The sequence below is a fragment of the Gouania willdenowi genome, chromosome 9 (assembly GCF_900634775.1).
Source record: "Gouania willdenowi chromosome 9, fGouWil2.1, whole genome shotgun sequence".
Taxonomy (NCBI): domain Eukaryota; kingdom Metazoa; phylum Chordata; class Actinopteri; order Blenniiformes; family Gobiesocidae; genus Gouania; species Gouania willdenowi.
This window is the reverse complement of record NC_041052.1, coordinates 28,829,913-28,854,420: the sequence shown is the minus strand read 5'-3', so window position 1 is coordinate 28,854,420 and position 24,508 is coordinate 28,829,913. Positions and strand designations below refer to the sequence as shown.

At 39.5% G+C, this 24,508-nt stretch overlaps 1 protein-coding gene across 1 annotated transcript in view; it reads left to right on the top strand.

Moving 5' to 3' along the window:
* galnt9 (polypeptide N-acetylgalactosaminyltransferase 9) overlaps positions 1 to 24,508 on the top strand; it is a 149,043-nt gene that overhangs the window by 32,572 nt on the left and 91,963 nt on the right. The window contains exons 3-4 of the mRNA XM_028457463.1: positions 3,259 to 3,425; positions 18,483 to 18,657. Of these exons, the coding sequence (XP_028313264.1) occupies positions 3,259 to 3,425; positions 18,483 to 18,657 (342 nt within the window). The remainder of the gene's footprint in view (positions 1 to 3,258; positions 3,426 to 18,482; positions 18,658 to 24,508) is intronic.

The window sequence follows — 24,508 nt, the reverse complement described above, 5'->3', positions numbered from 1 at the left end:
TTGACAGCACATTTGGCTAGCACAACACAATGTTGCATTCGTTATATTTGCGCTTTTATAATGAGATTGTTTTATTGTCCCCATGAGAGGGTGAACTTACAGTGGCCAATGTGTAATTGTTGGCGATACATGGAGGATCCTGACTGCTGGTCAATTTATATTCTAGTTTTTAATGTTGTCACACTGTTTCTAATTTCTATTCACCAACCCCTTATGACAATTTGCCTACCCCTGGGGGTACCCGCACCCCACTTTGGAAACCTAGGGTCTAATCAATAACACTGGTACATTGAGGTTCTCTGCTTCCTTTATAGAAACCTGCTCTGGATGCAAATGACATCTGACTATCAGACTCTGTCTTCTTTTATAGCTGTGGTTCCAAAAACCTTTATTAGTCCCGTATACCTTAAGACATTTAGCCTGAAGCCATATACACCGCACTTCTTAGCTCATAGAATCACTGTACATAATCGGACTGACCCGAATTAAGATGGATTAAAACAAACTCATTTTAGGTGTTTAACTCACTTACTGCTGACATACTGTATTTCCAGGTGACATTTTGTGCAACTATAAAAATACAGTGTTTAGTTTAAGACAGACCAAACTGGTTCAGTGTGAAAGGACCCTGAGGAAAATAAGTAGATGCTCTTAAAGGAAACAGGTGATAATTCACTTTTATTGTCATAATATACAGTATAACTACGGACACACAATCTGTCTGCTTCTAACCCGTCCTTGTTCTGAGTAGCAGTGGGCAGCCACAGTGGAGCATCTATAAGAAGCAGTTAGAGTTAGGGTCAAGGACTGTTTTGCAGCCCTTTGCAGTTTTCACACTCATTGAAAGTCTTCTAAGATGTTGACGATTTTCTGTTGAAATACATTTTATTGCTCATTATGAGGTCAGGCATCGATGTTGGATGAATATCCCTGTGACCCCCTGTCAAAGTCATCCCAAGGGGGCTCGATTGTGTTGAGGTCAGGCTCTTCAAGGGTTAGTCAAGTTCTTTTATTTCAACCTCTGCAAACTCTGCCTTTATGGTGTAGACTTTGTGAAAAAAGAGGGCCTTCCGCAAATTGTTGCCACAATGTTGGAACATAGCATTGCTAAAATGTCTTGATATGAGGAAGCATTAAGATTGACCTTTACTGGACATAAAGGCATCAGCTAAAACTGTGAAAAATCAACACGTTTTGCATTATGAAAAATCTGGGCATTTTCTTAACTGCATTAAACATGTTTTCAGTACACAGCTGCTCTGCCTGATCATTAGTGATAAAAACAAATGAAGCAAACACAACGATCTTTGAATACAAACCAGAAATACACGTGGTCTGGAGCACCTTCATTACATCAATCTATGTTCAAGGGCAGAGCTTTTCAGTTCTCATCTGTCTGCAGACGTCCCACAATGCACTAACTGGAATTACTCCTTAGATTCAGAGCGTTTAGTAATAAACCTTAGACCAATGCTATCCATCTCAGTTACAGGAGGATGCATGCTGTAATGAATTGAGTTTTAAAATATCAACATAATAACCCAACTGTATTTGTTTGTTTGTTTTTTACATTTCTAAATGTATTAGTAACAATGTTATTAGTCATAGCTTTAGAGTACCTGGAGTTCTAATATAAAGGTAACACACAAAGGTCTACTAAACAGAAGCATTTCTTTGTCAAAGTCAAAGTGTCTTTTTTTTTTATAATGGTGTTATTTATAATTGTGTAAAAAAAAAATTAAAAAAAATGTTTTTTTATTCTATAAGCCACAATACAAATGGCTTATAGAATAAATTATGTTTTGTGGTTATGTTTCATGGTTGTCTCCTGTGGCGCTCAAGGTTTCAAGCTTTGTTGGGGTTATTTTTCACTTAGGGGTTATTGTTATGGTTTAGTTCATGTTTGTTTTAAGTCTAGACCTCGTGATGTGTGCATTTTTGTTAGTCCTTGTCATGAGTCTGCTTAGTTAGTTATGGTTTACCTCCTTATTCACTCCCTGTTCCTTGATTTTGCCTGTTCCTGTCCATGTTTTCCTGCCTGCCCAGTTTTCCTGCTCTCCACAGCTGCTCCTCATTCCCTGGTCAAGTTGGAGGAGGTTACTTATACCCCCTCTGTTCTGTCAGTCTCTTGCTAGATGGTCAACCCGTTAAGAGAGACTTCAAACTCCTAGAAAGTATTGAGAGTTCCTGAGTGTGATTATTAAAGTGGGGAATTGAGAGTTCCAGTTTTTGATTATTAAGTGTGGAGTTCTTTATTAAATAACAAATCCGAGTGGGGAATATTTCAGTTGTCTTCCTGGTTTTGTGCGGGGCCCGTTTATTCAATCTTATTTAGATATTTCAGTATCTGTCTACTCCTTCCTGCGTTGCATTTGAGTTCTTCTGTATACCTGTGATAGTCCTGTATTGTTTATTGCACCTCCTCTCTTTAGTATGTGTGCATGATATAGTGTTGACTCCCCCCTCAGTCTTTCCTTATTCTCCATTTGCCTTACCTGCACTAATTAAGGTGTGCAAGAACACAGAATGTTTATTGGTACATTTTCTCAGACTGTTACTGCTCATGTTCCTTGGTTTCAATGGTTTGTCTTTGTCTTTTTTGGTTCTTTAGATTTTCCACAGTTTACATCGTATTACATTGAATACTTTTTATTTCTTGGATTCCTTTGCTATTCACGAGGTTTGTGTTTTGGAATTTACCTTGAGATTTTGAGTTTCATTAACAGGACTTTAATTTACCACACTCCTGCATCCAGGTTCATACAGCACTTTTGATAGACATTGCCAAATACCTCACACATTCACTCAAACACACACACATTTCAGTTTAAAAAACAAAAAACATTTTTTGATTTGTCTTCACAGTCTGTCACCATACGGTATATTTCTATTGATTATTATAATCAGAACCCCTTCAGCTGACTGTGTGCGTGTTTGATATGTCTTGAAATGACAGGAATTCACAAGAGCCCATGAGAGAGACACACACACACACCTCTCTCTCTCTCTCTCTCTATATATATATATATATATATATATATATATATAATATTGTTAGTTCTGCTTATGGTTTTCTATTCATCACACATTAAAAGTGCATTGCGAGGAAAGTTTTTAATGATTTTGCTTTAAAACCTGGTTGAGGATAACACAGAAGTGTAGACTAAAATGTTTAACTCATTTGCAATGCTAACTGTGCTGTCTTGTACCAAGTATTACTCCAAGTTTTAACTGACAATCTGACATTATTCCTAACAGGTGCAAGCAGCTGACATATCCAGAAGACCTTTCCCAGATTTCAGTGGTTTTTATCTTCGTCAATGAGGCGCTGTCGGTGATCCTACGCTCTGTTCACAGCGTGGTTAACCACACACCAGCGCACCTTCTCAAGGAGATTATCCTTGTGGATGACAACAGTGACAGTGGTAAGACCACAAACAATGTATTAAGGTGTAAATGAGCTTTTGTGAGAGCACATCTTTATCTTCTTACCTTAAAGGCTCAGCAGGACCTCAGCAGATGGTATACAGCGATTTCCTGACAGCTTGATATTAGATTTCATTCCATTTCATTTTTACCTCAATCATAATCTTTTGTCATTTCCTGCTGAGTCTTTTCCGTCACTGTGATTTATCATCATCTAAAGTGAGAAGTTTGCTAAATCATACAAGGTGGCTGAGCATTTATAATGTTGTTTTTTATCAGGGAAGGTAGATAAGATAACATAATGAGGATTCACACAAATACTTAAAGCTGCAGTATGTAGAATCGTGAGACTTGTATAGAAACAACCACGCTCCAACTTCCCCTCCCTGTTTTGAACTTCCTCTAAAAATAATTTGTCTTACGTCTCCTAACAACCATGGCACCCAATTCAGAACCACATGTCAGTGGTAAAACAGTGATTAAAAGTATTGTAATGCCAAAAACTTTAGGAAATAATATACATTATTCACTATGTTCATTGCAGCTGTTGTGGAACACAGTAATGCAGGCTTTATTCCTGTTGCTGTTTTATGATTTTAAAATGCATGAATTTATTTTTTTATTTTTTTATTTGAGCCTTGTGTCGTGTTTTTAAATGCGTCGTTGTTGAAATATGCCACATAATGTTGCCTTGCTTTGTTCGGCTAATATGCAATTGCCATTCAGAATAATCATAGCTTTAATTACACAAACATTATTGCCTTTATTGTAACTTCTGAGAATTTGCAAATTTTAAAGTTCAGAGTTGCCTTGCACACAATCCTGGCGCCGCTACTGGCACCGACGTGTGCCAAGCAGCCTACACATTTAGCTAATGACCATCCACCACTATGAATTGCATTGTGAAGTCAGAAAAACCACCAGTTTCGAACAGTGTCCAGTTATATCTTTATAATTCCTAGTTGTTTGCACTGTACACTTGCTAACAGTACATTTCCCCGTCGTGGGATGAATAAAGGATTATTTTATTTTATATAACATTTTTAGTTCAACTCTAGAACGATACATTATGCTGAGTAACATATGGCCAAATGCACTTTTAAAGTTGATATTTACTGAAGGTGAAGATGACCACTCTCATCAAAGAGGATATATATTAGTATGTATACAGTATATGTTTATTAGTATATTCTGGTTCTGTTGGGACTGGGAAATGTGCTACAAATCTCCTCCTCTCTCTGTTTCTCAAGCTCAGGGCTTTGTTCCGCACGATTTTTCATATCTTTGTATACATTTGTAGTGGAGCACTTTTACTGTATCGATAAGTTGTGTAAAAGGCTGTAAGCGTTGAGCAACAGCAGCACTGGCAGACACACACAGACAGGTCGCTCTTTGTTTGAAACTGCAGCAGTCAGTGCACACGAGAGAGAAAACTAAACTACAGGCTCAATCTTCTTACACTGTTCAATACTAATCCCAACGTTGGTATTGATACTATCCATATTTTTGGATCAATCCGCACACCTGTAGTGAGCCCCCACCAGCAAAAACATAAATCGGCACAACTGCATCCTATAGTGCAGTTAGATGAGCTCACCGTTTACTGCTTCTGGTGTCAAAACATCATCTACTGCCATCCCTACACACACAAGTAAAATTAATTAATTTTTGCAAAGTTATTAGGCTACAAAAGATCCTAAATTATGAACGTTCAGGAGTGGAAAGAGTCTGGGACTCATCTGTTTACTGTCGGTCTTCCTTTTTCCGCTTGCTTTGCCGTGTAACCGCTGTGCTTTACGCTGTGATGGAGACTTGTGCTGAAACGTCCACCATTGTACTTTTACTATTGATGGTATGTGAACTTGCATTGATTTCGGATGAACAGCCAATAGTAACACCCAAAACAGCTCATGGAGCACTCTATTTGAAGAAAGATCTCTGATTGCCTGAAATGTAGCGTCACACTCCTTGATTTCTGATTCCTAAATATGAAGCCAAGAGAAGGTCCAGAGGTCCGCTGTCCACCCAGAACACTTTGAATTACAATATGCTTAAAGGTGATTTTTCATTTTTTTTTTACCAAATGTCGCAGAAAAAACAAAAAACATACATACTGCAGCATTAAGGGTAAGGCATCCCCAAAATATTGCAAGGATCAAGTTTGCTTTAGTCCCTAGCCATTGGCACAATATGTGTTTAAGCAACAGGAAATGCCGTGTTCCATTCTCTATAACATTGATTTTTAAATGTGCCATGAAAACTTACCAGATGTGTCATAAGAAGTTGTCAGAACTGATTTTAGTCAAAACTTTTAGAGAGCAAATTATTTGCACAGAAGTCTGTGCCTGCATGTCTGTGTTATGGCTGACTGGCAGTCATTTAAATACTTATCCTGGCCCACTGATTATTATATATACATATTACATTACTATATTATTATAATTACTAGATGGTTCTTAATCAGCAATCTAAAACTTCTGAGACACACTCTTTAATATACCTGATAACCAAGTCTGAGTTTAAACTGGCAGGGTTACATGTAAGTTGCCAAACCCAACTGCTAAACAAGTCTGTTTGGAGCCTTTTATACAGGTTTGTTTCAGGAGTTACAAATAGCTGGTTTAATCCGTGAACAACTATGGTGAACATTCATTCAGTTAGGCAGAACAGGCATTAGTTTTACAGGGTGTCCGCGGGGGTCATAAAAGTATTAAAAGTTGATAAATCAATTGTGGGAAAATTAAGGCCATTACAAAGTATTAAAAAGTCTTAATCACGATTTTATGAGGTATTACATTTTATTGGTATTCAAGCTTTGACTCGGTTGCACACTTGAAGCTAGATTGCCTCGGGACTGCACGCGTACGGATGCCACGTCACGGGACAGCGTATGTTCAGGTGCTGAAACAGATGAGAAGAAAACAAAAATGGGAGGAAAACTGCTGTTGGCCACAGACAGCAGCAGCTATCAATAGCATCTTTCTGTGGTCCACCAGCAACACAACCACCTGGTGACGTGACAGGTGAGCTAGTCAACACAGCTACGACCGCAACCTCTGCTTCATTGTCTGCTGACATAAGGGTGGCTTTAAACGGCACGCCAACGCTGCGTGCAGAGATTATCTGGTGTCTCAACACAGCGGTGAATCACCGCTCATTAAACTGAAACAAAGGCGTTTCTGATATTTTTAAGTCGATGTTTCCGAATTAGGACATTGCTGACATTTACCTGTGGTGAAGACAAAGCTGGATACGTCATGAGATTCGGGTTAGCACCGTACTTTAAGCAAGAGGACAGAGGCTCCGTTAGTGGGGAAATACGGAAGACCTCCAGCCCCTAGGACACGGGACATGCTAAAGGAGCTAATGTTAAAAGAGTTCACGCTAAAAGAGCTAATGCTAAAAGAGCTAATGCTAAAAGAGCTAAGTACACACAGGTAACACTATTGCTTCACCTAGTGTGTGTGTGTGTGCGTGTGTGCGTGTGAGAAAGAGTTGCTTTTAAAATTTGACAAGCGTTCATGGTGCAATTTTATGTTTGAAACGTGCTACATAGATACATTTGATTTGAATGCCTGTGTATTTCAAGATCAAACAAAAGAAATTCGAGGCATAATGTCATAAATTAACGACCATGTCAATTCACAGGAGTGTGTTGCAAAACTGAATGTAAGGCGGCTTGTCTCTGTCAGTATGGATGGTCCCAATGTTAATTTCCAGAATTTGTCAGCTGAGGACATACATGTATTGAAACTGTTAACCTTAGTTCAAAAGAGTATAAACCTTTTAATATCAAAATGTAAAGTGCATCAAATCAGAGCTGAAGGACACAGAGAACCTGATGGAAAGCAAATCATACAATCTCAGGCACATGTCCTACATTTTGATCAAGACATGTTGTAATAAGTTCTCTTGTTTTCTGCCAGTTGGACTTGAATAACTGTTGTTGCTTGTTGTGACCTGAGGGGAAAGTCTATAAACCTGCCTTTAGTTTAATTTATTCTTTCAAGTTTTATTCCTTCTCAGCTTACATTATTTTGTTTAAATTGCAAACTACAACTGTGGAAGATGTGTTGTTAACAACAGCTTAAAGTGGCAACGAGGTCTTAATTTTTTTTTCAATGGTTTTTTAAAAAGTCTTAAAAAGCTATTGAAATGAACCTCAGGATACCCTGTTTTAAAAATATGTAACCTCCTCGTGGCAATTACCTTAAAAATTAAGTCAAACATGACAGTTTCACATTATTATTGATCTACGTTTTTTTTAGGTAAAATCGGTGAATCTGTAGATTGCATGTGTGGAACCTTATGGATGAAGAAGGTGCCAATCAGAGCGCACCTGGGGGCTACTAGGTAATGTGGAATTGTTCTCAAGGTTTACGATCATGTTTTTTTTTGTTTTTGCAACAATTATATTCAAAGAAAAAACTTGCACTGAAGCACAGATCTCTGTAGTTTGTAGCAAGTCTGTTATTGTCGCTCAAATTTTTTTGTTTTTCCATCTAAAATGTTGAGGGTTTGGTATTTTATTAAATGTAATTGCATTTGGGGGCACGTTTCTACCTCCTGCTGATGCTTTTAATGTCTGAAATGAAAAAGGAGACTCAATAAAAGTCTGAACAATTAGAAGTGCAAGCTCTTCACCAGATCTTTCCCTCTTTATATATTTGAACATCTTGCTGTGATTTTCCCTGGAAAAAGTCATTATTTTAAAGATTGACCAGTGGCCCCCGTGATGACTGCTGCTCGGGGTTGACTCCTGCATCTTGGTGCGCTGGACAAGTTCTCTAGGGGTTAGGACTTTCTCCGCAGATGGCCGTCCTGAGGCGGGGCCGGTCCGGTGGCTAGCACGGTGGGCTGGGTTCTGATATTGGTTCCTAAAGGGGTGGGTGGCCCTGTGCGACCTCTTGGGGGCCTGCCTGGGGTGCCTTCAGTGATCTTTTTAGGCCAGCAGCACTGCTTTTCAATCTACACCATCTTCCTGCTTCAATGGCCTGCTAGCTAAATGAGCTGGGTTCATGTCAGATGGGCCTCCTAGGGGCTGAGATTACGAAACGGGGCAGGAGTGTATCACATTCATGTAGATGTGTGGATAAACCATCACTCCTCTGCCTTGCTGATCCAATTTTAAACACACCCCAACACAACCACTGGGTGGGTATGGCTTCAGCACTCTGATTTTAATGAACTACATACATCCATATGTAGGGGGGTGAGCGAGGGATGGTTTTCCACTCCCTGCCCATCTTCAAAGGTGTGCTTGCCTCTGTGTTACCTGGGTGTGTTGGGCATTTGAAGGGCAAGTGCTGATTCTGGGGGAGTGGTTTGAGTTTTCTTGGGTCCCCTAGGAGGCTGCCAGCCAAGCTCATCTCATGAGTCCAGGACAGTGCAGTGGCATCCAATAGCTGCTCTTACACTTTCATCTTCTCTGGATGCCTAGGGCTTCTGGAAGGCTCTTGTTATCAAAATGAATGGTCAATGGGAGGGAGTGTGATGTTCTTCTTTGTTTACCATCACTAATAATATATATCTCAGTAGCAGCTCTCGTCTGCCATTAGACAATTAACATGCAAGCAATACTTCTTGACCTTTTTCGGATGGCTCTGTTTGTCCCTCCTTATTTAAGCAAAGCTCAATTAGATGAGTGATGGTGTAGCCACATTCTGGTCGATCATAATGAATCACATATTTAAAAAACCATGTTTGCCTTGTTTCCTTGAGATATTTTCATGACTCGGACTGGGTGTCATTTATTTGTGGCTTTTTGTTGTTGCAGTAAACAAAACATGCTTCTGCATCTAAAAGGACACATCCTGAGACTGAAGAGTAGCATTTAACATTAACAACTCCCCCATTTATTTCACTCTTCATCAAATTTTATATTTATAAACAGAAAATAAATGTATCCACATTGTAAGCTTTTAGGAATAATCTACTAGTAAAAATGATGTGGAGCTGTAGAGTGCTACTTTGATAGCGTTGGACACATCATGGACAGCAGTGGCTTTAACTTGTTTATAGAAACGTGGTGTGATGACTTTATTCATGTAGGGACGGGAAGGCATTTTAAACTGTGGCTCAATCACCTTCATCATTTGTTTACATTCTCTGTTTTCAACAAACACGTACATAGCTCAGCTTCTAAAAAAACTCCAATGGCATTGGTTATTTTTTTAGCGGAAGTAGAATGGTCAGGTAAACACAATTCTTCAACCAATGGTGATATCATAGTTTGCACCAAATTGCTCTTTATAGTCGTGTCGGTAAAGTTCAAACTTGGGTGGTGTCGCTTTTGAGTTAGCATGTTAGACACTAAACCACTCTTCTGCACTGTCGACACACTGCTTTTGTATTGTCCACTTATTTACTTCCTTCTTGGAATTTATACTGAATGTTCCCAAATGGGGGACTTAAGGATTGCAGGTGCTTCTTCTATCTCTTCAGGCTCACTTGCTATGTTGTAAATGAGGGGCTGCACAAGATGGAGGCGGACATCTGCCAGCACATCCACTGGTCCACCAATCAATTGATGGACACATTAAATGGTTACACATTCAGGCCTGTCGGGTGGGGGCCTGTCCCCTCTGTGGATGGCTGGATGGTGTCCACGATTGGGGGCGCTGTCGATTGCCTGGTAGGGTTGACTTATTGTCTGCGTGCCCTTGGCTGGGGGCTGCTGCACTACCTCAGATGCGCGTCATTGGTGTATCTCCTTCCTGTGGGGGCAGCTGTCAGTCGGTCGAGCACCGTTGTGAGCCGTTATCTCGTGGCTCGTTTTGTCCGGTGGGTGGCGGGGCCTGGGCTGCTGTCCTTGTGCCGTCTGGGACAGTGCAGCCCTTCTGGATGGTGGCCGTTTCACTGGCTGGGGGCGGGCCTTCCCTGTGGGGCCTTGCCCTTAGGCTAGCCCTTGGGAGTGAGGTGCCCTCAGGGGCTGACGGGCACAGTGGGCTCGGTGGTTCGGTTTTGGCGGGGGTCTTCCGTGGTGGGCATTGTGGGCTGTGTCCTTACATGCCCTGCGGTGCTGGGGACTGGTAAGGCAGGCTCAATGAGGCTCCCAGGGGGACCTGATTTTGACAGTAGCTCGGGCTCATTGTGCTGGTGACACAGGTGTAGATTGATCTGGGGTGCTCTGGGGGGCTTTGTATATCTTGTCCTGCCAACGTCATCCTCTGTCCCTCCCTCCTCTCGCGGGCACACTTCTCACCTGACACCATTCTCGAAAATATTGAGCACAGTGTGGGTGTTCCCAGTGAAATCTGCTTTACAGATTCTCATGCATTAAAATGGACATGACAAAAAACCTGTACAGATTGTGGACGCAATGCTTCTGTTCACCTGCATAGACATGTTTTTAAACATCTGAGGACTTGTAATAGTGCATGGTGCAGTGTGTGTGCGGCTTAGCTGCTTCAACCTGCAGTTATCAAGCATGTTTACCCTGTTAGCTACTGTTCACAGATTCAGAATGGCATTTCTTAAATGATTTTGTGAAGTTTAACACATACAGTAACAATATTTCCATTTTACTATGTAGAACACAGTCTTACGTTTGACGGGCAGATACACCTATTAATTGTCCGTGTGTGAGAGTTCACAGTGCAGCCTGGCTGCAATCGTAAATGAGAAAACACAACATAAAGAAAAACTTGACTGATCAATAGATTTGTTTTCTGTATGATTTCAACATCTAATATCAACATCAAACAGTAAAAGAGACATGTTATGCTCCATAACACTGTACAAAATCATTTAAGGGGATGCTAAGCATGCAACAGTTTGAACTAACCTTAGAAGAACCACGGAAGCCTTAAAAAGAAAAAAATGTGATTAACGCAAGTTATTAGCGGTGTTAATTAGGTTCTGCATTAACGCAATAAAAACGTGCTACTTTGAGAGCTATAACAATGACACATATTTATTAGCATTTTTGCTTCACAATCAATGCAGTGCGAGAGGAGGAAACACCAGTAATATTTGTTGTAAGCAGGGTTGGGGTGCAAATGTTTACTGATTTCTGGGAACAACTGAAAACAAAGTCACTAATTTACAGTTTTGCCTGTTTAATAGTTGAGTCTTGTATGAAAAATCTTAAAAGGGCAGTATTATGAAAAAATCACTTCATAATGGTTTTGCTACATTCATTTGGCCTCATTCAGAGGGCCAAAGTTGAAAAAGTTGTTTCCTCCCTTCTTTATTATACACATTTTGTAAAAAGTCAGCTCCAAATGGGAGAGTTGGATTTTTGCTTTTGCCCCAATATAACGTCATAAAGGGGAAACTCCTCCTCCTGACAATCCTCGCTCCTCCTACCCTATAGGAATGTGAGCTCCTTCCTCTCAAACTACCTCACAGGTAAAACAAACATAGTGAAGGCAGGTTGATATTACAGTTAATATCACTGCTATTATCTTTACGTTCAGGATATAGATAATCCAGTACAAAGATAAACCAAATAGCGCTCATACTGTAACTGTTAAATTTTTAGTAGCCGTTTTACCACCTTGTCGTCTTTATGACGTGTTTGTGACCTAATGTGACACAGCGGTAGGACAAAACAATGGATTATCATCTTAAATGGGCTATTTCTGTGAGCAGAAAAGGTGAAGAGGAGAACAGAGCGACATAGCAGCTCATATGAATGTTTGAAACAGCTGACTCAGCTGATAGTTGACAGTTTACTTTCCTCTGGTGCAGGGTCACAATCAGTTCCATTTTTAGAAGCCGTTATACCGCCTCGTATCTCCTTTATGGGATGATCTGACGTGTTTATGACCCAGCCGTCGGTAGGAGGAGAAGGAAGACTGTTAATGATTTACTGCTGTGATAAACACACACCCTGAAGCAGCGTGTTTTTACGCCCACTCATGCATACGCATGAAGGCCCAAAAAACAGCACGTTTTTAGGAGTGCTCTGAAAGTGACTTTTCAAAGGGCTAAAACTCCAGAAAACAGGCGAGTTTGGGAAAATAAACCTCAAATACTATGTTGTTGGGGTTCTTAGAACATATGGAGATGGGTAAAAAATAGCACAATACTGGACCTTTAAAGCTTTTGGGAACGATCTCTCTTCAGAAAAGTAAGCTTACTAAGACACAGATATCTGATATCCAGGGTGAAGAAGTTAAAAAAGAACACAAAGTAATTCCCACTGTGTTGCTTGCCAAAAAATGCATCACAAGCAGAAACACCAGCTGACATGCTGCCCCATAATTTATCTGTACTATCCTGCCAAAATGTTCGTCACTTGAGTTGTGCTTTCCTGAAGGAGTTAATTATTGTCATTTCCAAGTAGCTGCACATGGACAGACCATCTGTTTTTGTATTTGTTGCTCCCGTGGAGTTGGGATGATGTCATGCATCTTGATTTTTGAAAACCTGCATTGAGGTTCTTTTCACTCAAATCATAACTGAGATAGTTCTGTACCTCATATGATTCCAAACACATTGAATGTACAACAAAAAAACATGTATTAAAAATATGCTGAATACCGGCTTACCATCCACCTTAAAGGGGAGGTATTATGTAAAATTGACTTTTTCAAGATTTAACAAGATTTATATCATGTTACAATGTCATTCCCTAATTAAAAACATGCCTAGAGTGATGCCTTGCTTCATTCATGTATGTTTGAGTAATCTTTGAAAACTATGACAGCAGCCATTTTAGGTGTAAATACGGCTGAGTCCTCCTAGGAATGCCCCCACCTCCTAGAGACACCTTGGACCTTTCGTCACCGGCCGGGTTACCACCCACTGCTCCACAACAGAGCCCCTCCCCTCCTATGTTCTCTTCCTTAGTTCAGCCCACAGCACCCGCCTCCGCAGATGTAGTTTTTCATTTACTTATTTTAAATACGTTTGTAAGAAACCCATGGCTTATGTTGTCTGTATTTATTAATGTATGCATTATAGGAGACATATCATGCCTTTAAATCCTTCCTTTTTAGATATAAATCATACAGCTGTGGTCTATATAAAGCTGAACTGCAATGTTTGGGTCTGAATTCCTCATTATTATAGCTCCACAGACCCCTTTTCTACCCCTTTTCTGATGTTCTTCTGAGAGCAACTCGTTTTGGTGCGGTCTCTTTAAATGCAAATGAGACACTTCATACCCCACCCCCTCTCCAGGTTACAGAGGTGACACTCGGTTCAACTCCACCCTGTTCGGCCATTTTTGTAGTTTGATAGAAGAGATACAATTATGTAGCGGCGCAAAAACTTTTTATTCACACGTTATTTACAAAATGTCAACAACGGAAGACTTGTCCATCCAGCCTTACATGTTAGAGCCAGAGTCTGACCCGGCGGAGCGAGATGAAAATGAAGATGATGAACCTAAAACGAGCACACAGCGCTAACATATGAAGATGGTGCAACTGCTAATGCTAATAAAACAATGACAGGGACGTCTTATCATCACACTTTTTAGCGTTATTTACAGCTTACCGAAGTGCTCTGTTCGTCATCTCCAAAGATAGAAGGAATTGAACCCTCAATCAGACAAAGTCTTTTGGCAAATCCTTCTTTATACTGGCGGAGGTTGTTGAAGCAGTCATCCTTGAAGTGCTTAGCACACACAAAAATGACCTTACCCACAGATGTGGGTACATTTTTGTGAAAAATAAAACTCAACCAGGCACTTTGAAAAGGTTCTGATGCTGGGAGACGGTGTAATGAAGCGTGTGGGTTACTACATCCAACAACCAAACATTTTGATTTCTCCTCTCGTAACTTCTGCATCCTGGAGCTTGGACTACAAAATCGCAGCGAGAAATAAAAATGGCGGATTGCTCGAAGTGTTGGGCCTGGAGTCGATGTCCTAATTTGGTAGTTCCGCTGCAAATGCTGTGACGTTATTGTTCAAAAAACGTAATAGAGAATCGGAAAATCAAAACAGATTGAAAAATATGAGCAAAACAGAAAATAAAGATATCAACGGAGCACCTGAAGAGACTAATTTGAACTTTTCTGTGCTTCTAAACAATCTAAATATACAACAAAATGCATTTAAGGGCTAAAAAAGTGGATTTAGTATGATATGTCCCCTTTAAAATAAAAAAAATAAAAAAGTAAATAAAAGTTGTACCCCACCCCCGCTTCCAGCTCCATCAAAGCAGCTGCGGTCACAGCAAAAAGAGCTGAGAGATAACTGTGTGTTGATTGGTCAACTCTGCTCATTGCAGTAGCTGCCTGCCTTTTCAGATGACTGCCTTAAAACAAGAGCTTAAAACATGCTTTACATGTTTTATCATGTAAAGCACATTGAGTTGCCTTGAGTATGAAATGCGCTATACAAATAAATTTGCCTTGCCTTGAAAGTGGATTAATAAGTACACTGATCCCAATTCTGGACTATTCTGGACCAGCAACAGCAGCAGCAGTGTGTGTGTGTTTGTGCTCGTGTTTGTGTGTGTCAGTGACAGGAAAGAGAGATCTCCGTCCTTACGCAAGCATTCCTTACGTTGATAATCATTCTAATGTATTGTAGCGATGTGAAAATGTAGAAAGTAGCCAAATACAGCGCACAGAAAAACAGAGGTGAACAACATCCATGCTTGTTTGTATGAGTACTGAAGGAGGAGTGTTCATGGGCGTGTCAGACAAGGTTGGAGTTTTTTTAAAGAGACAAGTTTATTTTAGGTTTTTTTTTTTTAATTTTTGCTGGATTTTCCGTTAGTTATTTGAGTATGCTATACAATGGTACTATGTGCCTGAAAAACACATGATACCACAGCCCCCCCTTAAGTATCTCTTGCTCTATAACTCTCTCTTGCTGGGTGCAGTCCAATATTTTATTTGCTGGGATCACAGCGACCCCCATAACTGTCCCCCACTTGTCAGTAAGCCCCATTCTTATTACACTGTAATAATTTTTATTGTGTTGTAGCGACTGTGTGGGCTGATGACAACCAAACATCTGCGCACAAGTTTGAAAACCGGCAATCATTGCAAGTACATAAACAGCCTCCAAAGACAACTAGTCACATAAGGGAGATATTCATGGGTATCCTAATGATAGTGCAGCACAACATAGGAGTAGAAAGATCAGTTCTTGCATCTGCATTGTCATTCTTCTATACAGCATCCGTTCAGCTGAATTCCCACGATTGGTTTCCACCTCCTGTCTTTACAGCACATTCATTGTCTTAATGATCACTGTCACAGCATCACATAATGCATTATGAATTAATATTATCAAAATATGATGTAATTTGACAATTTGGAACTGCAGATGGAAAATAGCCTTTTGGCTAAATCTGGTATATTTTCAGTATTGATATTAATGTATACTGTCCCTATTAAATAAACCAATTAACAAGAAACAATATCAACATTGTTGTTATTATATGGTATTGATATTGTTATTATTATATGGTATTCAAGGTTATGGTCTATCATTCATACATGTGGTTTCACAAGCAAAATCCACTATCACCAACAAGAGTTCCAAATAAAAGTTTCACACTTATAATCCATAACATTGATTAACTCATTTTACTGTTATAATAACAATATTTTATTACATAGTAGTTTACATTTGTTGTAAGAATAGCTAAACTTTGTGACTGATAAGCCATAAGTTTTTTGTGTTTATATTTCATGAGTAATTGTGTTAACTTAAAGCAGCATTGGTAGGACCTCAGCCTCAATTGTGCAAAGCAATTATGAGCAAGATAATCAGGATATCAAAGCACATATTTTAGGACAAAATCCCAGCCACAGTCCTTCATAACTACGTAACATTTGATACAATGCAATTAGGTTAGGGTTGTAGTCAGGAAATATGGTTGAGGTTGAGGGTTAATAATAATAATAGGTTAGGTTTTGGTTCAGGGGTGTACCTAAATGTAAATACAAAAGCAAGTCTTTTTTCAAAACCATCAATTTGGAGTTTACACCCTTCAGAATCAGGTTGGACTGATAACTAGTGTAACTCATTGTGGGGTTGGGGGTTCTTGGCTGGATTAGGTTTAGGAAACGTAACAGCAACAGTTGTAAATCATGAACCTCCCTACTCCGGTTACATCATAACCCTGGAGGGCAGTTCCACCCAAAGGGGTCTGGGAGCTGTCCTCCATGGGGGACCTTTGTGGCTCTGGGTTACCCTCCTCCTGTAGGTCTGGAGGCAGCCCAGTGCTGAGAGGGATAAATGGACAGGGAGGGAAGAGGAAAATAAATGAATACATTTAAAATGAAACTTAAGAGAAAGGAAGAAAAAGCACCAAAAGAAATAGAGGCAAAGGAAAAGGAGATATAGAGGAGTTTTCTGGGTTATGGCCTAGGCCCCTTAGCCTGTGTGCCGAGCCTCAGATTGAAACTATAATCCCCCTTCATTAGTTTTTAAAATTGTTTTTAAATTGTATTATATATATATATATATATATATATATATATATATATATATATATATATATATATATATATATATATATTATTAATATTATTTTTTCCCTTTACCCCACATATTAGACTATTATTAACTTGTTATTGTCTCCTCCCCTCACCCTCTAATAGCACAATACCATTATTCTAACTATTATTATATCACACATACAGACACACGTACCCACACACACACATATGCACACACACGTACTGTATTATAAGGTATAATATTTGTAAATACTATTTACGGTCTCTGGCATTTTTCTTGTAATTCTGTCTTTGTGTTGTATGTGGCAAAAAAAAAAAATAGATAAAAAGGTTTAGGAGACGTATACAGCTAGCATGCACCCTACCCACATACCTAGCATAATCAGGGCTATAGGTAATGAGGTTTTGTAAAGAGGTAAAAGGGGAACATGAAACAAAGGGGGCCTGACGTGAATATGAATATGGACACTGGATTGTGTGCTGCTAACTCAGCCTTTGATATATCAACAGGCCATATGTCAAAATCAATGGCTACAACCAAATCATTATTGTATTCTTGTCATTTTAAGACAGAGAAGTCATATGTTTATGTATCTTTTTTTCTGATCATGCAGAAACGAGACAAACTTGCAATGGTTAGTCACAAAATTGACGAATCTTTCTTTTAGCAGAGCCGACCATATTCAGTAAAATGCTTTCTTTCGAAAAACATTTCCATCATTCCACTTTGTCCCCACGATCACACAAACAGATATTTAGTGTGGCTCCTTTCTATATACTGTATATCCTTTATACAGGCTGATAAATGTGAAAGCCAAAGTCAGGAGTGAGAAGTGGGTGCTTTTCTTAGCTGTGGTGCCAAAACCATTGTGATTTTCCAGGTTCACATAGTGTAAGTGGTGTGCATGCACAATCAAAACAACCGATGCTCGCTCAACATAATGTTGTAATGCACATTTTCACGCCTCGTCTTTCAGCCACATGTGCTTGTCTCTGTCTGTGTGAGAGGATTAGGGTGGGGCTATGTCTACAGTGAGTCTACAACCTAAGGTGCTCCCCTTAGCACCAGACTAAATAAAGTACATGCACCCTTGCTAAATATTAGTCTTTCCCTTACAAAGTGGAGCTCTTAAGAGTAACCTAGAGGATAAATTCAAACAGCCATCAATCAGCCAACATAACACTGACATCAATTTGTGCAGCTCATGTCTGTTACCCAGCAAACCTGGTTTCTTCTATTTACAGCTAGTTTGTGAAATCCATCTAGAATGCAAATCAATTAGCAGAACATAATATCCCCTGATTTGTAGGGTGTGCTACTTTTTTTATTCAGCTTGTTTAAAAAAAATGTGTTTATCTAGAATTCAATAATGAAAAATGAAACAATAGCATTGCAAGTTAGTGGAAGGTTGATGGTAGAACCTTGATTTGGCTGTTGTGAGATTTATCTGTTTGTACTGTAGGCTATGCAGTCTAAAAATCTTGTAAACATGTCAAATTGTGTTTTTTTTCCTAAGATTATTTTATACTATACACTTCTCTTTTGCAATTTTTATTGTCATAATTGGTCTTTACAACCTCAGCTTTTACAAATACTACTAGTTTATTGCCATCAAAGTGTTGGTTGACATGATTACAATTCATATAATGAAAAATTCCTTTCATGTCTTCTCTTTCAGTTGAGCTGAAATTTAACTTGGACCAGTATGTGAACAAACGCTATCCAGGCCTGGTGAAGATTGTGAGAAACAACAAGCGGGAGGGCTTGATCCGAGCTAGAATCCATGGCTGGAATGCAGCCACAGCTCCTGTCGTTGGCTTCTTTGATGCCCATGTGGAGTTTAACACTGGCTGGTAAGACAAATATAAAAATATTAAATACATTTTCCCAGGGGTCTATGTTCTTTTATTTGTTAGATGTTTTGTATAGAATCGTTTTAAGGAATCCAATAATTGTATGGTGTTAGAGCTCCAAGTGAGACAGCTGATTTCTGTTACGATTGAAAACTTAGTCCTACCCTTCATTGCCTTTTAAATACAGAACAGTGGTCTATGGTTTGACCTGAAAACAGGGCACCCAATTAATTTACCCAACCTGTCCTTCCACTCCCACGACAAGTAAAAGATCCAAACAATGTAAGAAGTAAGAGTAAGTTTAATTAAAGCGGGAGCTCAAATGCAAGTTGTTGTTGTTTTACTTGGGGCGCCTAGCTCATTTAGCAATATGAAATTACTTCTGGGGGTCTCAGTCCAATGTCTACCTGCAGCATATATTTACGAGCAAAATGATTGCTAAAATTTGTGAAATTGGCCCATAATTTGAGTCTGTCAGGCTGTCAAAGTTTAAGTTTAAAAAGGAAATGTTTTCTTGAGGGCTGCAGAAGCTAAAGGAGAACATGGAGGGTTGATTACATAAAAGGAATATGCAAATATTTTACAGAGGCTATGTGGAGAAATTGTTTCCTTAATTGTGTATAATAGAAAAAGTTAGCAGGTTTTTATCGTGATAATGCATGATCTGATTGATGCCGATAACGTTAACTTGCATTAATCGTTGTCTTAATTTTTCAAGGCATTAATAGGGTTCATTCATACTGTTGCAAGCTTAGCGTCACCTTCGCTGATGATGCATTGTGGGAAGTGGGGGCATAACATGTCTGTTTTTCCCATGCGCGCACGACGCGGCTTGTAAAGACGTGACAAACATAGGGAAAACATAAATAAAGCCAAGTGGTTTTACGTCAGTGCTAATGGTCCAAAACATGGTGCAGAAAGTGCTCCGCGTGGTCCCAGCTCAGCATGCTGGGAGACGCATTGCTGAGAAGGCAGAGATCATAGGTGCAGCTCAACGGAGCTGTACAGACAGAGAGAAGGTCCAACTTTTTGTGTCCTCACTTTGAATAATGTGAATGCAGCCATGCATTCACATTATTACATTATTACAGGTTTTCTCTTTTCCAGTAAAAAAAAAAAAAGCTTTTATTTTGCAGTTGCATTGAAAAGTATTACTACCAGTTGCCCATTAAAGTCCCTATGAATTTGTGTGAGCAGAAACCTGTGCTTTTACTAGAACATTGTCACAGTAAAAGCACAGGTAAGTAACATTGTGATGAAGCTTAAGGGATAGTGTCTTATTAACATTAAGCAAACATTCACTTTTTGACTGGCAAAGTTGTGTCACCATGTCATGCTGCACATGAACAAGTTTACCAACCAATTAGGATTATAATAGACAGTCATAACGCTTGTGGATTTGATGGATTGAGCTAAAATCTGTGGAATGATCACCACTTCAACACAGAGTTAACCTAAAATAGTGTCCCTAAAATATGGAATCGTTCCAAATGCTGTTTGTTCCGTATTTGTGTAAATCATAAGACCTCCGCTCTCTGCGGTGTCCTGTGTACCTGGCTGTGTGGTGTGGTGCTTTCACGGACTGTTGGAGAGAGAGAGAGAGAGACAACTCACCAGCGCTGCTCAAACCCTAAAAATGTCCAACTTTAAAGAGTGTTCAGTGTCACACGGTGGACTGTCTGACATACAAAAATGTTTGTAGAAAAAAAAAATAATAAAGAGATTTCTCTATATTCTAGTGGTTCCCAAACTGTGGTACGTGTACCCCTAGGGGTACTTAAAACAGCTTTTTAGGACGTACACAGAAACATTTCAGTGTATTTGTTAACATTCTAGATTTTTTTTTAACATTTTTTTTCTGATCCATCAAAAAAAAAAATTGTGGCACAACTCTTTAAAATACACCAAAATGTGAAATTCAAATTTGAAAACGAGCAAAACATCAGTAACCTGGCAAGAGCCAGATTGATGTGTAGCCCTCCCTCTAACTTGAGTTCTCCACATCAATCTGGGTCTGTGTCAGGTGAATCCTTTCGAAACCAGGGAGGGACATGAACAGAATGCTGATTGGGCAAAGAGCCTGTCCATCATGGGCGGTAAACACTGTTCTACGTCAAAATGTTTCTGTTTTTGAGGATTGTGTTCACGGGCCCATGGGTGTCCCTTATTTTCATTTCTGAAAGGGGGCAACCCTAGAGCTAACACAGATGTAATCACATCACACTTGGTCTAGTTAAGTGAGCTAAGACATACCTGTCCAATACCAAACCAGCCTGTCGTTATCCGATCTAGTTAGTCAATGTGAAATTAACGGTAAATATAAAATGTGTTGACTTGTATTAGCAACGCAATACATATTTACTGTTAATTTCACATTGTTTGTCATAAAGTTAGACATTTACATTTCATTTTCATTACATATTTTCTTTTAATTTAAATGTGGTTCTCTGGCATTCACTAATGACTTATACAGATTTGTTAACACTTTTTGGAAGGAGTGTATATTTGTAGCGCTTGTGCTTGGCTGACTTTTCATGGTGATTTACGTTGTTCCTTGAGAGACACTAAAATCTCAGTTAAAAATCTTACAGAACATGTAACTGTGACCCATCCTGCTCCTCTTTAGTAAGGTAAACTCTCTGTCCTATTTTCCAAGGTATTTACACGCTGGTATTTACATCCATCTATCTCTCTTCTTAATTATTTCCGGGTTTGTTCCTGCCGTCTGCACTAATCTCGCAAGAACTGCCCCGGCACCACGGTGTGGATTACGGCTGCCTTCGCTCTCTGCGCCGTTGCTCTCCACGGGCTCACGAGGAAGTTACTCTATGCCTCAGCTTGCAGAATGCCAGATCTAGCTAACAAAGCTCATCTACTGAAGGACCTTTTCATGTCCTGCGAGTTGGATCTGATGTACCTTACAGAGACATGGCAACGGGAGAATGAATCTTTTCATTTAATGAGCTGTGCCCTCTGGACTGCTCCGTGTTTGGGTCTCCCCGACTTACGCGACATGGAGGAGGATTGGCACTCGTGTATCGGGACTCTTTCAGCTATAGACTGTTGGACACAAGCATGTACAACTCCTTCGAGCTCCAGATGTGTAAGGTTGGAAACAAACACCCTTTTCACTGTGTTTTACTCATTGCCAACCTCCCAGTCCTGCTTGTTTATTTCTTGATGAATTTTCTGGGTTTATGTCTTCTATTGTTAAACTGGAGAGTGTTATAATCCTTGGTGATTTCAATCTCCATATTGATGATGCCTCTTATCCCATGGCAGCTAAGCTAGTATCTCTTATGGACTCTTTTCACTTTGAGCAGCATGTGTCGGATGCACCACACATTAAAGGTCATATTTTAGATTTGGCCTTCTCTAATAGTGTAAACATTGACCAACTAAGTATTGAAGACTTGTCACACATTGACTATTGTAATTTTGCTTTCAACTGTTTTAACAAGTCGACTCTGAAGAGACTTCAGATCATACCGAATGCTGCTGCCAGACTTGTCACCAGTGCAAACAGAACAGCCCACTTTACCCCCATTATATCCAGTCTTCATTGGCTTCCAGTTAAACTTTGTACTGAGTTTAAAATTTTAGTCCCGACTTTCTGTGCGATGCATGTTTAGGCCCCTCAGTATACCACTCACTTGTTGTGCCCCTACACTTCAGGGCGCACACTTTGGTCCTCAGGCCAGGGTCTCCTTACGATCCCAAAGACTCATTTTAAAACCGGGGGTGACCTGGCGTTCCAGGCTGTAGCACCAAGACTCTGGAAAAAAAGCCTACACCAGTCTCTCCGTGAGCTTGACTGTGTGGACTCTTTTGAAAAGCATTTGAACTTGTAATATCCTTTTATAATGTTGCTCCTGTTGGTTTAGATTCACCTCTGTTTTATTATGCTTTTTGTGATGTTGTTCCTGTCTTTTTTAATTTCACCTTTGTTTGTACAGCACTTTGTGATTTTTATCTTACTTGTTCCCGCGAGGCTCTTGACAGCATTCAGTTTAGAGAGGCAGAAGAATGTTTTTATTTTTTTATCTTTTAATTATTACTATATTATAATATGGGATATTTAATACAAATACTACAAATATGCGAACATGGCAGGAAAGAGAGTTTCACAGCCAAAAACGGGATATGAGCTAAGGTAAAACTTTTAAAATCCTAAGAGTACCATGACATGTTTTCTCCGCATTCTCTTTTGAGATAAAGCTCTACTGGTGGTTTATAGCTGGTCTGTCTCTGAGGGGAGTATCTACTAAAGGTATGCTCCTGTTGAAACATGTTAAAACAGCAATACGCATGTTCATAGATAATGCGGTGCACCTTCTAATCCTTCGCGTTCAGGATAGCATCTGTCAAGCATGCAACATAGTGTTCACAATCTATTTAGCATGTTTCCCACTGATAAATATGTAATGTGGGTGGATCAGCTGTGGGGAGTATACAATTGGGAGGAGAAAATGTAAATACATGAATTCAGCAATCACGTTTATTAAACCTGGAACTGTATGTGGTGCCTATTTTTGCACATTTAGCACATTCCGATGGCAGGTGGGGACTCTCACAGCTTTACACATTGGGGCAGATTTACTAAGATCCTAAATAAAGAGAGCTAAATAATTTGTGCTTCTAAATATTTTGGTAGTGCTGTTTGCTTACCTGCTGAGGGGAATTTATTAATTTACTATTGTAACGCAAATCAGCACACGTGCAGACATGGTTGAGAGTGAGACCGCACTATTTAAATGAGCATTTTGTGCATTCAACTCTCCGAGTGCCCGAAAGCTCAAAATACATTTGAAGAAATTTAATTTGATTTGATGTAGCCAACAAAAGAAATAGAAATGAAAGTGCGGTGACTTGAATGAACTTGAAAACAGAACATCATATTTTCCTAACTTAAAGTAGACAGTCCCCGTCACATTGCTCACATCTGTCCATAGAAGCAAGACAGCGACTCTTTTTTCTACGCAAGCTTCGTGAATTTACTCAAAATGCTAACATTCTTTTAGACTTCTCCCATTGCATAATTGAGAGTGCCTAAACCAATTGTATTATTTTGTGGTCTGATAATCTGACTCTGAAAGAAAAAAATACTTTGAACAAAGTGGTTTGTTCAGCCAGCAGGACCATTGCCTGTACTTTGCCGCTCCTGGAGGCCACAAATAAAGCTACTCTTAAATCGAGCTTAGCAAATTGCTAATGACGCCTCAGGCCACCCTGCCAAGGCCATTTTTTAAATGCTTCCTTCAGGGACAAGGTATTGCTCTATCAAATGTTCTACTGTTCGCCATTCGAACAGTTTCTTTCCACAAGCTTTGATGACTCTAAACAAGGCATTTTGATTTTGTAAGGACTCTTTGTTGTAGTGTTTTACCCTATAGTATTTTATGTGTTTTTTGTGCAATGTATTCTTAAATGTTGACAGTGCGCTTTGAACTCCTTGCACATTTTTTTTTCCCAATATGGTTTTTATACTGCACATGGCTAATAAACTGAACTGAACTAGAAAACAAGGCTTGTTGGCAAAGGCCAGAAACTGACCTATTGATCTATTGAAAACATTGATCTGAGTTACTGCTCAGGTAGGAACCTGTTCATGCTGCTTCTAGGCTGACACTCACCATCAATGCTCACAAGAGTGTTTGGTCAAAACATGGAGAGGAAGACATCAGGAGGAGCTGCAGGTGTTTGCTCTGCAGATCACCTCTGTTCGTAGTCCTCCTCTCCTTTTCCTAAAGTGTAAATCTGTGCTCTGTTTCTGTACCTCACTTACGACTTGTTCCTTTGGTGGCTGATCATATAGACTATAGTTTTATTTAAATTGTTTTTGGATACCAGA